At 44.1% G+C, this 17128-nt stretch overlaps 1 protein-coding gene across 5 annotated transcripts in view; it reads right to left on the bottom strand.

Annotated features, from left to right (window-relative positions):
• The window catches only part of Erich2 (glutamate rich 2), a 26027-nt gene extending 8899 nt beyond the window's left edge, over window positions 1-17128 (bottom strand). Inside the window, exons 1-8 of one of the 5 annotated variants that reach the window (XM_085680975.2) lie at window positions 16306-17116; window positions 16164-16209; window positions 10832-10867; window positions 9563-9593; window positions 8985-9033; window positions 8751-8787; window positions 5169-5258; window positions 1228-1376 (exon numbers count right to left, since the gene is read on the bottom strand). In XM_085680975.2, coding sequence (XP_085537101.2) covers window positions 1228-1376; window positions 5169-5258; window positions 8751-8787; window positions 8985-9033; window positions 9563-9593; window positions 10832-10867; window positions 16164-16209; window positions 16306-16747 — 880 coding nt within the window. In that variant the 5' untranslated portion in view covers window positions 16748-17116. Of the gene's footprint in view, window positions 1-1227; window positions 1377-5168; window positions 5259-8750; window positions 8788-8984; window positions 9034-9562; window positions 9594-9621; window positions 9686-10831; window positions 10868-16163; window positions 16210-16305 lie in introns of those variants that run through there. The other 4 variants (XM_085680976.2, XM_048426170.3, XM_085680977.2 and 1 more) reach the window with 4 other exon arrangements.

Genomic DNA, 17128 nt, shown 5'->3' with positions numbered 1-17128 from the left:
CAGAGAAACCTTGACACTCTCCCTCTCTCTCTCTCTCTCTCTCTCTCTCTCTCTCTCTCTCTCTCTCTCTCTCACACACACACACACACACAACGTATTCATGAGTACCATAATGTTTCAATGCATGAAACACGTCACTTCCTTACGGCTACACGAACCCCATCAGTGTAAGTTTTTTGAGAACATTCTCCTTGTTTCCAGTCATCCGACTGTTTAACAACACATCAGACTCCCATCTCTACCCTGTGCTGAGCTTTTCCTCATCCCTCCTTTCTCCCTCCTCTTCCCAGCGTGTGGTTACTCCCCCTCCAGTCTTAACTACTCATCCCATGATGAGAGCGTGTGGCGCTGTCTCTCTGCCTGGTTTGTTTCATTTAATATAGAGATCTCCAGTTCCATCCACATTGTAAATGGCATAATTTCATTTATTTTTAACATCCAAGCTATTCCTTTCTATAAGTAAGCCACATCTTCCATATCTCTATTCTTCAACTGATGAACACTTACTTTTTAAGAACTATCTTCCTGTAGAATGTGAACGTCCTAAGAGAAAGGTCAGTGTCTGCCTTGACAGCTGTATCCAGATTTTTAAGCTGGTACCTAGCACTCTGGCTTGGAAAGCTGTCATAGTGTTTTATTTAATCTATTCTAGGGTCTAATACCCCGGAATTGTCATCATATGTGTCCACAGATGCCTGTCTGAATGTATGTCAAATAACCGGCTGTGTGAGTTTGAACAATTCCTGCTTCCTTTGACCCACCTTAGGGTGGTTTTGCTGTCAACTCATGTCCAAAAGATCACGGACACTTGGGCTAAAACGGAAGCCGCAATTATTCAGCCCAGTAAGACATGCTCTTCATTTTGATTTTTTATATTATTTTTTTATTTTTTTTAACTTTATTTCATGCGCATTGGTATAATGATGTCAGATTCTCTTGAACTGGAGCTACAGACAGTTGTGAGCTGCCATGTGGGTGCTGGGAATTGAACCCAGGTCCTCTGGAGGAGCAGTCAGTGCTCTTAACCACTAAGCCATCTCACCAGCCCCTTTTTTTATTTTTTTATAGTTTACTTAACTTTATTGGCATGAAGGTGTCAGATTCCCTGAAACTGGACTTGTGAGTTGCCCGGTGGGTGCTGGGGATTGAACCCGGGTCCTCTGGAAGAGCAGCCAGGGCTCTTACTCACTGAGCCATCTCTCCAGCCCCAGACATGCTGTTTGTTACCTGCACTTTCTTTAAGGACGGAGGATAAGCACAGGTCAGACTGCCGATTTGTTAACACATCCTTATTTTCAACACTCCTTGAGGACGGTCTGCTTTCAGGACTTTTGGAAGAGACTTTATCTTCGGTCTTCTTTGCAGAGGGTTCTTTCCTAAGTGTCAAAGCAGATAGTGCAACAGCTCCTCAGTGTTCATCACACACACACACACACACACACACGCCAAAGAAAACTATGCTTCAAAGAAGATCATAGTATAATATACCAAATATGGATTTAAATAGAATACTGGCTCTTTAGAAAAGTATAATTTTCATTGCTGATTAAAAAAAACTATTTCTGCTTGGTACTCATTATTGTGCAACAATTCCTAGAATCTTTGCAGAGTTCCAACCCAGAGCACGTGAGAGCATCACTTAGGAAACCATCATGACGTGGCGACACAAAGCCATTTAAGGAAGCCGGCCTTGAATGGCTTTCTAAAAAAAAGTATAAATAGATGTGTGCTCTTGCCAAGTGCTGTACTTTTAGTGAGGTTCCAACACTAATATTCACCCCGCAGCCTAAAAACAACCTCTTTCAGCTTTCACATCTGAAACTGCATGCCAATAAACAGCACATGGACACAAAGCCATTCTGGATATGGCATTCATTCACAGAGAAGCACGCCTATGCTTATGGAAAAATAACCCAAATCCCTTTTCAGAGGGATTAAGAATTTTCCAGTGCGTCTCTTTCTCAAACTTCAAAAAAAAATTTGCATGGAAAGACACAAAAAGATAGTGTTATTTTCCCCTCAAATTGTGGTGGCTTTGCTCCTTCAAACACTGAACTCAGAACAGTCAGCTATCTTGGGTTCTGTTTTCTTTTCCTCTCTCTCTCTCTTTTTCTCTCTCTCCCTTTCTTCTCTTTCTCTTTTCCTTCCCTCTACATTTCTTTCTTTGCATGTACTATGTATGTTGGCATATATCATGCTTGTATGTGGAGGTCAGAGGACAGCTTGTAGGGGCTGGTTCTTTCTCTTCACCAGAAGGGCCCTGGGAATCAAACTCAAGAAATCAGGCTGTGTGCTTAGCTCCTTTTTACTTTCTGTTCCCTCTTGCTAGCCCTGCGGTTACGACTTTACAACTGGGTTGACCAGCTTGCTATATTCCTTAGGAAAGGTAAGAGCGGAGCCTTTATTTCCCAGGACTAAGCTACCCTGTTCGTTTATTCTGATGATTCTAAACCATCATACCCAAGAGATACTCAACATAAATGTTTGTTACTGCACTATTCACCACAGTCAGGGAGTGGGAGCAATCTAATAGTCATCAATGGAAATGTGGTTTGAATAAGAATGGCTCCCATAGACTCATATGTTTGAATGTCTGGTTCCCAGTTAGTAGAATTGTTTGAGAAGGATTAAGAGGTGTGGCCTTGTTAGAGGAGGTGTGCTACTTAAGATGGACTTTGAGGTTTGTAAAGCCCATGCTAAGCCCAGCCTTGCTCTCTCTCTGCCTGCAACTTGTGGACCAGATATGAACTCCCAGCTACAGGTCCAGTGCCATTCTGGCCTGCCTGCTGCTATACTACCCCCATAATGGTCATGGGCTCACCCTCTGAAATTGTAAGCAAGCCTCTAACTAAACACTTTCTTTCTTGCTTTGGTCATTGTGTTTCATCACAGCAATAGTAAACCTATTAAGACAGGATGACTAGGTAAAGGAAATACATAGTGCGTATACACAATGAAATGTTATGTGCCATCAAGCCAGGCATGGTGGCACATATGTCTTTAATTCCATCATTTGGGAGGCAGAGGCCAGTTGGTCTACAGAGTTAAGTTTCAAGACAGGCAGGACCACACAGAGAAACCTTGTCTCACAAAACAAATCAAACAAAGTTATGCACTAGCGAGGAGGTGGTGTACATGCCTTTAATCCTAGCACTCAGGAGCCAGAGGCAGGTGAATCTCTTTGAGTTTGAGGCCAGCCTTGAACTACAAAGCGAGTTCCAGGACTCAAGAGCCAGGGCTACACAGAGAAACTGTGTCTCCAAAAATACCCTAAATAAATAAATAGATAGATTAGATAGATAGATAGATTGATAGATTGATAGATATAGATAGATAAGTTATATCATTCAAGAAAAATGAAGCCAAAACATTTGTAGGAAAATGACGTAATGGAAACCGCTGTGTTAAGGGAAATCAGAAAGATTCTGCATGTTTTCTTTCAGATGCAGAACTCGAGTTTAAAATTACATATGTGTGCACACATGCATATGTGTGCACACATGCATATGTGTGTGTTTATTCACATCTCCAGAGGTTGTGAAACTAGAAGGGTAAGAAAGCAATCTCAAGAGTAGTAGCAAATAGGGTAATAAGATACACAGGAGAGAAAAGTAGAAAGGGAGGCAGGCTGACTGGGGGAAAGAAAGGGCACAAGCTGCAAGGGGTGAGAGGTGGCCGTGGGGAAGGGGAACAGCTGAGAACTGAGTAGGACACACGGGTGAGGACGTCATGATGGAACCTCATGCTTTGTACTAAAAGAGAGAAAAACGAAACACACACCCTTCTCTGGACATGAAGAAGGGACTGGAAGATGACGTATGCTTGCTCTGCATCTGACTCCTTACTCTTCCAGTTGTGTCAGAGCATCCACTGAGAAACTAGACAAGTGAGCACTCACTGTCGTCCTCACATTCCTGGGATGCCAGGACTGTTGATAGAATGTCATCATACTGATCACCAGAACTTACATAAGGTCGTCTCAGCTCTAGGAAAAGGGCTTTCGTGCCCTTTTCTCCACTAAAGGACCATATTTTGTTGACTTGTAGGTGCCATTATTATAAGACATTGTTTTATGCACCACCAAGAAAAGAAAGATGTTGCTAAAGCTGGCATTAACTGGAATCCATATGAGACGGAGTCAGCCACAGGCTCTGTGTGGTAGGATGCTGGCAGATCTGCTGACTTGGATCCCCAGTAGGGAAGGCTGCCAGCACAGTTCCCAGGACTTGAGTAGCTGGAAGTGCTCCAATTAATCCTAAACACACATGGAGGCAGGTGACAAGTGCACCGTTCTGAGCTTCATGGCATGCTGCTGTTACAGACAGCAACCATCCTAACAACAGGCATGACTAAAATCTCCTCGAGAACTGACCCAGTCATGATTTTAACAGTAAAGCACAAACTCCTTTTCTTCTCACTTCCTGTAGTCTAGAGTGTAGGCATCCCAAGAATCAGAGGCCAGAAATGGAATCCTTTCTCCTACTAGAACCTATTGACTTTGGCCAGGTGTGGTGGCTCACACGTTTAATCCCAGCACTTGGGAGGCAGAGGCAGGGGGATCCCTATGAGTTAGAGGACAGCCTGGTCTACATAGTGAGTTCTAGGATAACCCGAACTACCTAGTGAGAAACTGTCTCAAAACAAAAACAAAAACCAACCAACCAACCAACCAACACAAGAAAAAAATCAAAATCAAAAACAAAACCTAAACAAACAACCCTCCCTCTGCAAACACCCTACTGACTTCCTTCTTAGAAGAAAATAATGCTCATGGTCATAAGGACTCTAACCACATAAGAAAACAGTTGACAGTTTCATTATCTTCAGAACAGTGACAATGGAGGAAAGATCTACTGAACATACTAACATCCTTCATATATAGAAAGTATTTAATTAAATAGTTTTGAATGCTATGAAGTTACTCAGGTTAGACAATTCAGCAGAATGTGGTTATGACTGAGAGGTAGATATCTTAAGTTTTAGCATTTCCTTAGCTTATTTATATAATAAATAGTATTAATAATTAATAATAATTAATATCTACCTATTTAGGAGATGTTCCCAGTTGTTATTAGTAGTACTATCAGAAAACTTACAATTTAAATCTTGTCTTAAATAATTTATATGAATCAACCATGGGTCAAAACCAAAAGTTATTTAAATCTTACTTTGCTGAGAATGTATTAGCTATATCCAGGGAGATCTGTGCTGGGGAACTATAAAGCTTGCTTGCCATTCTTGGTCTTCGTCCAAAACATCTTAAAAGTGAAGCAGAAAGGAAAAAGCACAGCTTAGCATTCATTTTAGAAAAGGCTGTACAGCCTACCGCCATTCTGGAACAACCCCCCGAAGGATACAGTTTCTTCAACTTTGGCCAAAGAACTGTGAGTTCCCTGCAGCCATTTTCTCTTAGCTGGTACAGAAGTGAAGACAAGGGAAAGAAGAGAGACAGTTGTCTCTAACCTACCACAGGTGGGGTCATTGCTTAACCAAATCAGACCCATCAGTCAGTGGGAGGAGTCAGCATGGGTTGGAAGTGGATGGGACTTTATCAGATGGGTCCTGCCAGCCAGTGGGTGGAGTCAGAATGGGATGGAAGTGAATGAGGAGCTCCACTGAGAAATTCACTGACTTTGCGTGAGTTAATCCTCTGAGCTATGGTTCCTGCAGCTTTCCATTTTACTATGACTTGTCTTCAAACACTAACCCCGATAACCCTCACCTTGGGTAAGGGGCCTGGGGTGGTCACGCCATACATCTGTGAAGCTCACTGGCCGAATTGACCTGCCTTGCTCTTGTCCCTGAATGGGCACAGGAGGACCTGACCGTGTTGCTCTTGCAAAAGGTAGTTTCACAGTCAAATAGAATGGGGATGGGGAGACTGGTCCCTCTGTCCCTCTGCTTTTCTGTCTGGGTCCAGGCTGCAATGACCTCCCGAGCTGCGTCTTCCTCGGGATGTGGATCACCGCCGAGTCTCACCCCTGCTCAGCGTGTCTATGAACACCGACTGTTCTACAGCCACACTGGCCCCAAGGCACCCAATCCCCCGACTGTCAATCTGACAAGCTCTAGATCACCTGGGAGACAGTGCTTGGGGCTCACTTACGAGGGAGTTTATAGATTTGAGTTCCCTGAGGTAAAAAGAGTTATTAAATATGAGCAGCACAATTGCATGGCTTAATGAAAAGGAGAAAGCAAGGTAGCACGGCCTTCTCCACCTGACTGTCCGAAGCCTGCCTAGCCACCCCATGCCCCTGTCGGGCCTCCTTCCCAGCCATGATGCAGTGTATTCTAACTGTGATACAGAATTAACCCCCTTAACTCAAGTTGCTTTGTTGGGTATTTATTTTGTCAGAGAAGCAAGAAAGTGCTACATCCCACTTGCAGCAGGGCTCACGGACACAGCACTCACTTCTACCAATGGATGACCAGCTCACCTCCATTACTACTGCCCGTCACATCTCATGCTTTTTGAGTGACAAACTATGTGACAACAGGATATATAGAATTATATGCCTGGAGATGGAAATACTTTCTATAGGCTTTTTTTTTTTTCCTGGTGGACTGTAACCTTAATTTGAAACAAATTAAGAGGAAAAGTCCTCTACTATTGTCCTGTTACATATTACTTTCTCTTTGATACAAAATATACAGGGTGCTGCGGTGGCACAGCCGGAGAAGCCCCGTGCTGCCAAGCCTGGTGATCTGATTTAAGTCCCAGGACTTACAGGACAGAAGGAGAGACTCAGCTCCTAGTTGAATGGTCTTCTGCCCTTCACACACGTGGCTTGTGTCACTCACTACATAAGCACAAGTTTGGCTTTTAGTTTGTTTTTTATTGTTGTTGCTATTTTTGTAGAGACAAGAATTTCTCTGATTAGCCTTGGCTGTCCTAGAACTCACTCTGTAGATCAGGCTGGCTTCCAACTCAGAGATCTGCCTGGCTCGGCTTCCTGAGGGCTGGGATTAAAGGCGTGCACCACCATGCCCAGCTCGAGTATTTTTAGGTTTTTTTAGGTAGTATTTTTAGTATTTTTTAGGTATATTTATAGGATGTATAAAGTTTGCAACAAAACTCAAGATGGATATTTTAGCTATTACAGTATGGAAGTAAAATATATGCTGCATGGAGTAGAATTCTTCTCGGCCAATAGGATTCAAAATGAAGCAGGACAGCTGCAGCCCAAGATCCCTAGGAGGTTGAACAACCCTATTACAGGGGTCTTATTGGGCCATATGCATATCAGTGATTTGCATATGCATATCACATATTTGTACACACATATCATATATTTGCATATGCATAACATATATCTGCATATGCATATCAGATATTTGCATATGCATATCAGATATTTGCATTACTATTCACAACAGTGGCAAAATTACAGTTATGAAGTAGCAGCGAAAATAATTTTATGGTTGGAGTCACCACAACATGAGGAACTGAATGGAATGGTTGTAGCCTCAGGAAGGTGGAGAACCCACCGATTCATACGAATTCCTGGGAGAGATTTCTCTCCTTCGACCATGTGAGTCTTGAGAACTGAACTGAGGGGGGTCAGGGTTGGCACAGGCACCTTTTGCTTTTCATTTTAGTTTATGTGTATGGGTGCTTTACCTGCAAGAGTCTGTACCATATGTATGCAGTACCCCAAAAGGCCAGAAGAGGCTGTTGGATTCCCTGAGACTAGAGTTACAGATGTTTGTGAGCCACATAGTGGCTCACAACTGGGCCGTCGGGAAGGGGTTCTCAACTGCTGAGCCATCTCTCCAGCCCTGGGAATTTGTTTTAAGGTCGATACTCAAACTTATTTATTTAATTACAATATTTATTCACGGGACAAATATTATACTTTCCTCCAGATAGTATCATGAAGGACTTTAACCAAGAATTGGTTCCTGTGAATGGAGCTAATGCCGCACAGTCAGCAATTTGACTGATCTATGCCATGACTTTCAAATGCCAGCTTTTCAACTATTCAAGGTGATTTATTTTCTTTATGTAGGACTAATGATGTACGTTAAATGAGCTGAGAAAACTAATTTTTTTTTGTTTTGTTTTTTCAAGACAGGGTTTCCCTGTGTAACAGTCCTAGCTGTCCTGGAACTAGCTCTTGTAGACCAGGCTGGCCTTGAACTCACAGGGATTCACCAGCCTCTGCCTCCCGAGTGCTGGGATTAAAGGTGTGGGCTACCATGGCCCAGCTGAGAATGCTAATTTTAAAGTAAGTACTCACTTACAGGGATGTTCTAAAGAAGGAGGCAGTGTTGCTGGGTGGTGGTGGCGCACGTCTTTAACCCTGACACTCAGAAGGCAGAGGCAGGCAGATTTCTGTGAGGTGGAGGCCTGCCTGGTCTACAGAGTGAGTTCCAGGACAGGGTCCAAAGCTACACAGACAAACTCTGTCTCGAAAAACCAAAAAAAAAGAAAAAGAAAAAAGAAAAGAAAAGAAAAGAAGGAAGTATCAAAGGCAAACAGGAAAGCAGGAAAGAACAGTGAAAATTAAACAAATAAAAGCTAGCGTGGCCAGAGAACACTCCATTCACTCCATTTAAGCATCGGGCAGAGTGAGTATCGCCTATTCCGCTTTTCTCACAGTTCAGTTTTCATTTTAAATATTTCTCTACTCAAGTGACAGCTGAAGCCCATTCATGCACGCCTGCCTTTACAAGTTTAATTAGGTGACAAACGGTTTGCATCATCTACGTCTAATTACTTAAGGGGTAAGGCCAAGACATTTTCTTACTGTGGCATTGTTTTATTTGGGTCAATCATCACTTTTTCTGAAAGAGAAGAAAAAAATATTTATTATTTTTCAACAGTGCTATTTCTAACATAAATTTTTAATTGAAAATAGTTAAGGCCTTTTTTTGAAAGATAGATAACGCAGGATTTACTATTTAGTCATATAACCACATTCAACCGTTCCAATATTCTTCTTAGCTAATATTCAGAACATTCTAAGAAATACATCATTTACCCTTTGGCTCAAATGCTAGCAATGTGCCATTCGGTCTGCTTTTTGATGCCTAAAATAGAAGTGAGAAGAAAAACTAGAATTATCACTGTTATTTCAGTTTGAAATATTTGGAAAAAAATATATCAAGAGCCTTTGTGTATATATTTCTATTGTGTAATATATGCCCAAACCAATTATTTTTAAACTTTATAAATTGTTGGTAAAGCTGACCCAAAGCATTCTAAAATCAAAACCAAAAACAAGAACACAACCTTCAGAAGTATACATTTTACTTATTTTTTTGAGACAAGGCATATTTAAGCATTCAGGGCTGGCCTTGAACTTATAATGTAGCCATGGATGACCTTGAACTTCTGATCTTTTTACTTTCACCTCCCAAGTGTAAGGACTGAGGTGGAGAAATGGCTTAGCCATCAAAAGGGTAGGCACACAACCAAAAATGCACAGGGCAAGTATGCCCGATTTGCGCTACCTTGCCCAGTTCATGGAGGTTGGGGATGGAATGGGGGGGTTTCCCATTTGCCATGCTAGGCAAGCACTGTACCAGCTGAGCCACATCCCAGCCCTGCACCCTTTACCTTTACAACATCTTTCTTGTCTAGGTAGTTTCTGCAAAACAAAGGAACAAGATACTTACTTTGCAAATTTCTGAATACTTGTATGAATGTAAACACAAATGAAGCAAAACACAGAACTGTCAGCAGGCCGCAGAGCACGGATCCATCCAGGCTAAGGAATGAAGTTAGAAAGGCTAGAGCAGCAGTTCTCAACCAGTGGGTCGCGATCCCTTAGGGGGACTGAACGGCCCTTTCACGGGGGTCCCCTAAGACCATTGGAAAACACATGATGATCCCCAACGGTAGCAAGATTACAGTTATGAAGTAGGTAGCAATGAAAATAATTTACATGGTTGGGGTCCCCACAACCTGAGGAACTGTACTCAAGGGTTGCCGCATTGGGAAGGTTGAGCATCACTGGTCTAGAGAAATCAACTTTCTTATCTCTCCTTGGCGAGCATGTAGACAGAGCTGCAGAAAGGATTCCGTTTGGGGCAGTGGTGACGGTACCGGACAGTCCTCTAGGGCTGCCACCTTTCCGGTTCATTATCTTGGATTCTGGGTCTAGATTAAAATACATTCAGTAGTAGGCCTGGGGCATCCTTCCCACTGAGCTGGCCCTGAAATCGTAACTTCATTTCTGCTCACGTTTATATTTCTCTCCCCAGCTTCAGCAAACTAGAACAGAACACATAAGTCAGTCGCTGTCATGGTCCAGTTCGCTGGTGCCAGGAAGGAAGGTGGAAGGATATGGAATTTCACTGATTATTTGAATATTTAAATGTTATTTAAATATTAGGTATTATTCAACTATTTAAAAACATGTATCATTTAAATACATAAAAGTACAAACTGACCTTTCATTTTATCTAATGATATATTATAAATTTTTCTCATAAATCTTCACATGACATGCGTTTACTAATAAGTTGAATGTTTTCTCTGAGGTTTTGGTGCTTTCTAAGTTACTTAGTTATATAATTGATCTTTCCCATAATGGAGCCCTTTAAAAATCTAGATAAATTTCATTTAATTGTACTTTTTCACTTATGGAAAAGGTCACAATTATAGAATATGTTAACAATTCACTCATTTCCCCACTTGGCTCCATATCCCAAGACAGACAGGGCCTCACTTTAGTAGCTCTGACTGACCCAGAACTCAAAACATGGACCAAGCTGGTTTTGAATTCACAGAGATCCATCTGCCTCCCAAGTGCCGGGATTACAGATGTGTGACACCATGCCCAGCACTCAAATGAGACTTTTAAAAATGGTTATTATTACATACCTGGGGATTTCTGGAATACAAAATTCAGGGCCAAGACTGTAGACAGCAAAGCAAAAGTCATTAGTTGGGATGGTTTGATCTCCAGTTGTCTCTCTCACACAGATTCTCATTCTTGAGCAAAGCAGAAATGTTTACCCTTTCACCCCGGCTTTGCATTCTGGGAACCCCGACCAAGCCAGATATTAAATATGTTACTAACTTAATTCTCTGTTGCAGAGTTGATAGAGAGCTATAGTGTACTGGAAAGCAAGGCATCTTTTGAGGGAAGCCAGTTGTGAAAAACCAAAGTATGATAGATGAAAGATTTTCCTAAATGGGCTCCACAGCTGGCTACTGTCCTGTGGACACGCTGGGAAGACGGGCAGAGCCTGAGCCTCCCAGTTAGAGCCTCCCCCACATGTCCAGCTTCAGATCTGCATGGACTGCAGCCCTTACTGGGATGCACAATCAGGCATACCGTTCATTCTCTTCCCATTTCAGTGGTGAAGGGAAATCAGGACAGACAGAGCTCAGACAGATGGAGACCCAGACTCTCCTCAGTCCAGCAGCTTCATTCCCCAGGAGATGCCCACTTGCCCTCTCCCATCCTAGCACTGATTCCTTAGGAGTCAGTGACACTCGGGAGCCAGGGCTCCTGGTCAGAGACTGGATTCAAAGCTTGTCTGCCACCTACTCAGGTCAGTTTGGAAAGTGACTTCATTCCTAAAGGTTCAGTTCAGGCTGACTCCTCTGGATCACTGTGAAGATGAAGTCGGGTAAACTAGTTTGTTTGTTTATTTATTTATTTATTTATTTATTTATTTATTGGTTTTTCAAGATAGAGTTTCTCTGTAGCTTTGGTGCCTGTCCTGGAACTAGGTCTTGTAGACCAGGCTGGCCTCGAACTCACAGACATCTGCCTGCCTCTGCCTCTGCCCCCTGAGTGCTGGGATTAAAAGTGTGCACCACTACCCGCCCTGCAAGACAAGGGTTTAACACGGAGCCTGGCACATAGGAGAGACACTGCTACCAAAACCTTCATGCTTTATCTAAAAGAAAAACAGGGGACATGTCCTTTGGGCTAAGATTGTTTTGGGGGGAGCAAAATGGAAGCTGTGATTGAGACAAACAGGCAAGCTTTGAAGACAATTAACTTACAAAGCTGCCTCAGCCCTAAAGTACTGATACAAATTAACAAAGATCGCTGGCCCATGGAGAAAGCTATAATGTTCAACATGGGTGAAATTCAAGTGGAAGCCCCAAGTAACCTCAGCCTCTCAAGGCAGAAACAGTGTCTCCCTTTCTGTCCAGGCTTCAGAACTCTGCACCCAAACTTCTGGAGGGCCACCATGTAATTTTCTATACTGTCCAAACCAAGATAATAGTGAATACCAAGATCGTTCAAACTCCTTTTAACACATGAACAAGAAGTAATATCCAAGAAAAGTCCACTTGCCGTGGAGGCAGAAGTGGAAAGGCTGAGAAGGAGAAAGACCATCAACTGAACGGCCCCTAAATCACCCTCCAGTGCCACGATCGAGACTCAGAACTTAGTCTCTGTGTCTCTTGCATTCTGTTCATAACTCTGTTTTCTACAAGCATCCATAAACAATGTACTACATAGTGTCTGCCCCCAGATCTAGCTGCTTGGCTACCCCACTGTGCTGGATAGTTTTATGTCAACTTGACACAAGCTAAAGTCACCTAAGAGGAGGGAACAACCAAAAAAAAAAAAAAAACCCTGCTCCATATGATTAAGCTGCAGGCAAGCCTGGAGGGCATTTTCTTAATTAGTGATTGATTGGGGAAGGTCCAGTCCATTGTGACTGTTGCCATCCCTGGGTTGGTGGTCCTGGGTGCTATAAGAAAGCAGGCTGAGCACACCAGCAAACAGCTCCCCTCTATGGCCTCTCCATCAGTTCCTGCCCTGTTTGAGTTCCTGCCCTGACTTACCTCTGCAATTGACTAAGATGTGGAAGTATAGCCAAGTAAACCCTTTCTTCCCTAGGTTGCTTTGGTCATGGTTTTCCAACAAGGCAATAGTAACCCTAACTAAGACACCCACCGTGGTGATTCAGAAGCCAACAGGCCCAAATGATTCAAGCTTAACTCCTCACAAAATTCCCCTGAGGTTTTCCAACTAGGATTGTCATAAAGTTGGGAAAATGCGAGTCTAGAATTCCAGGTTGAGAGATGAGGAGTGAGAGAAGAGAGATCAGAGGAGGGGGGAAAAAGAGGGAACAGAAGGGAGGGGTAGGAGAAAGGGAGAGAGGGGGAGAGATAGGATGAACACAGTTTAGAGGTACACACATACATCTTTAATGCTGGCTGAGTCCCGATTTCCCCCCAATCTCTGTCCCTCCCATGGGCAGGAGAGTTAATTTCTCACTTTTCCTGAAACAAGTCTGAGTTGTGAGGGGTTTGCTGTTGCTGTTTGTAACCAAAGAAGATTTGACTACTGTGCCTCTTATTTCTTGCTATCCTACCTGGTACCCTCTAGTAAAAGCCTGGATAGCAGAATTAGCATAGCCTCTGGGCATGTCAAGTGAGAAGCATTAAGTCCACCTGCTGACATGGAATAAATCAAAAGACTCCCAACCACAAGTTTTTAACATTATAAGGTTGGATCTTCCCCATAGGATACCACTGTAAAGGTGACATTAACAAAGCTAGAGTTAAACTCAGTGTCAGCAAGTTGGCAGAAGAAGTTAGAGATGTATTTGGGGACAAAGTATAAAAACCATTAATTGCTACATGCTAAGGAGTCAGGGCTGTAAGTATTGGGCGAGGTAAACCAAATTCAAGGCTTTGAAGAAGACCCAAAGATTAAATTGACCTCAGAAATTTGGTGGAGGGCAAATTTGAGAGAAAACAGAGGCAAGTAGGCCAAATAAAGAGTTCAGAGAAAGTGCTGCCCAACCATGGTGATTCACTGCCTACATCTATAAACAGAACTGTATTGGATTGCATCATCCATATGGACCAAGAGAAGTCAAGGATAGAATCAATCCTGGATGTTATGAACATCCCAGAAGCAGATGGGGAGCAGTATCAATATGCACATACCTCCCAATTTGGCTAGAGAATTCAGGAATGACCACAACCATGGAGGAAGGTACCTGAGAACTGGTTCTTAGCCCAGAACAGAGGCAATATACCTGTAATTGTAGGAGGACTGAGGGAGGACGGAGGAAGGCCAAGTTCCAGGTCAGCCTAAGTTCAAAGCTAGCCTGGACAACTTTGCATCTGTCTCAAACAAAAATGCTCAGTGGTTGGTCATTTGCCTCGCACACGCAAGACCGTGTGTGCAGTCTTTAGTGTGAGAGAGGAACAGGGAGAGTGACAAAGAAACCATTTCTCGGTCACAAGTGTGTATCCTACATCCGTTTAAAGGCATCAGGTACTGATTGGACTGGAGCGCAGCACCACCAAACAAATGAGTGTGACTGGGTATGGTGGTACATGCCAACAACCCCAGGAGGCCAAGGCGGGAGTATCTTGACTGTCAATGTCAGGCTAACCTGGGCTACATATGAGTACTGTCTCAAAAAACAAAACAAAAGAAGAAAGAAAAAAGAAAAATGTTAAAGATAAAAGAAAAGAGGTCTTCCATGAAGCCAATTGTGAGTTCGTGACAGTTTCATTCACTTATATACACTCGTGGTCGTCTCACTAGCTGGGAGCTCTGTGAGGGACTTCGGGGATTTGCCCATTTCTAGGGCCTAGTGAGCTCCATAGCACATAAGCTGGTGCTCAGCAAGCATCTGCTGAATGGGTAGAACTGGAAAGAAACAGAGAACACAGCATGTCATCTAGAGTTCAGCTGTTCACCATGGTAGCCATGAAGTCGTGTACAGGAACTGAGCCTGTAGAATGTGGTTACCTCACACTGACAGTACCCCAAAGACTTAGTATCCAAAAATGGATGTAAGGTATCTCACAACAGACACATCGAGGCCCAGGTCACTAAATAGCAGCCAGTGGGGCCACACAGGTCCCATGTGGACTGCAAAGTCCAAACAGTTATTTATCAAATGAGCTGCTAACCCTGAAGGGTCAAATTCCCAAATATCATTTTACGTTTCTCTTGTAATAGTGGAAGATATAACATTTTTCCTCTATTGTATTTATGCCAACTGTCTTACTCTTTTTTTTTCTATTTGTTTTTATAAACATCCTTGTGTTCTGATTGACAACAAATGGATGAGTAGACTGTGGTGTTGGTTGTGGTGAAGAAGGGTTGGCTAGTGTGGGGGGGGAAGCATAACACAACCAAGGCACACTTCACCATACAGCATCAAATCCATATAAGATGATCATCCACCCCTTAATCCCAGAAGCACTTATGAACTGTGTGTTTTCCTCCTTGGCATGACATTGACTTGCTGGAGGCAACCTATATTCAAATCTCAACAGATCTTGTAATTTTGAGTCAATTCCTTAACCTCTGTGTAATTCAGCTCATTGAAGTATAAAATGATGATACAAGGTAACCACTCACTCACCCTGTGGGCTCCTGGACTGACCGGTAAACACACCTAACAACAGACCTTAACTGCCACTAGAAGTCAGCCACCTCAATAATTTCAAGTGCTTTCTTTATGAATTGCCTGGCTTTGTCCACACAGTCTGGAAACCTGGGAAATGAAAACCAGTTCTACTTGAGACCCCAGACTGTTTGGACATGGAAGCAGAGAGCGCAGTTAAGGCATGTAGCTTTCAAACAAAGACGGATGAGAGACTGGAATTCTGGAGCGTGGGCAGTGGGAATTCCCAAGAAAGCGTTGGGATTTAGTTCTGGAAACTGAGCAGTTAAAGATTATTTCTGTTGAGGTTGTTTTCTGGAGATTAGGACAAAAATAAAAACGTGTGTGTGTGTGTGTGTGTGTGTGTGTGTGTGTGTGTATTCGGGAGTCACTGACTTTGAGTTTTAGGATAATTAAAGTATTTAAAGTATCTTTTTCAGATCTCCTTTGTAAAAAGCAGTTTTCTTGGGGCAAGAACAAACACCTTCACTTACGCTACCAGTGTTACCGCGCTAGATACTGTTGAAATCCTATTGATGTGTGGTGCAGAGTAGTTCAAGAAGTCAAAAGTCAAACTTTTGATTTTTTTTTTTGATTTTTCCAGTCCAAGCCATCCAGACTGGATTTTGACCCTTCTCTTAAGCGATCAAGAAGAACAAGTTAAGGAATGCTCATGCTTATAAATCATTAAATTGTTTGCAAAGATAACTAAAAGAATCGCAGGCAACTGGGAGAACTGGGGCGGAGCTGGACAGTTTCCTTTGGGCTGTAGGGTGAGATAGGCACACCCACGCAGACCTCCCCTCCTCTCAGCTAAGCACCCTTACCTTTTCGGGCGGTGCCTCGGCAGTCGTGGGGCTCCAGAGCTCCAACCTGCAGTGTTAGAGAAGTTTTCGGGGTTAGGCGCCGTCGGAGGTGCGGGCTGGGGGACACCAGGAAGATACTCGTAGTCACCGCGGCGCTGCTTACCCGCTGGAGACCCTGCCAAGGAGATCCCTCGAAGGGCTGACCAGGAGGGCCAGGCCCGCTCGCCGCCCGCGTTGGGTTCCGAGCTGCGAGCCTGGGACGCCGCGTCGCCATGGAGACAGGAGGGGCTGCCGCTGGAGCCCCGAGAGCCGCGGGAGCCGCCCAGCGACCGGGCTACCGGACGCAGAGGAGGAGCGAGCGGGGCGGAGCGCGGCGGGCCCGGGGTGGGGCGCAGGGAGCGGGCCGGGGGCGGGCCGGGGGTTGGGCTAGCCGATGGAACCGCGCGGAGGGTGGAGCGTGAGGCGCGGGTTGCCCAGCGCCCCACGGGCCTGGGGGTCACGCTGCGTGGCAAGTTGGGGGCGCACACCCTGGGGCAGACTTGAGCACATACCCTGGTTACTTTAAGAAAGGCCGGAGACAGGGGAAGTGGAAGGTCGGTGTCCATACCTGATCCTGACTCTAGGTGGCGGAGGGAAAGGGGCGAGATGGCCTCATTTGGGGGTTACAACTTGTGGAAGAAAAGATGCCTTGAGTTGGGAGGGATGGGTGCGTGTGGATGTAGATGAACAAAAATCCCCTGCACCTGAGATCGCCCCGAGATGATTATGGGTTTTCTGGGGGTCTCGACATCAATTCTCCTAGGGATCCGGTTCAGGTGTTTAGAACCAGACTCGCCTTTCCCACCAGCCCGGGCCAAGTCTGGGTTTCCTTTCGCGCCCGGGCTGCTACTGAAGCAGCTACTCAGCCAGTTGGAGGTCTTATGCTTCACTGCTTCGGTCACAAAAGAGGGTGGGAGGACTCTGTTGGAAAATCTCAATTGTTTCTC

This window comes from Myodes glareolus, chromosome 21 (assembly GCF_982192425.1).
Source record: "Myodes glareolus chromosome 21, mMyoGla1.1, whole genome shotgun sequence".
Taxonomy (NCBI): Eukaryota; Metazoa; Chordata; class Mammalia; order Rodentia; family Cricetidae; genus Myodes; species Myodes glareolus.
This window is presented reverse-complemented; position numbering and strand designations above follow the sequence as displayed.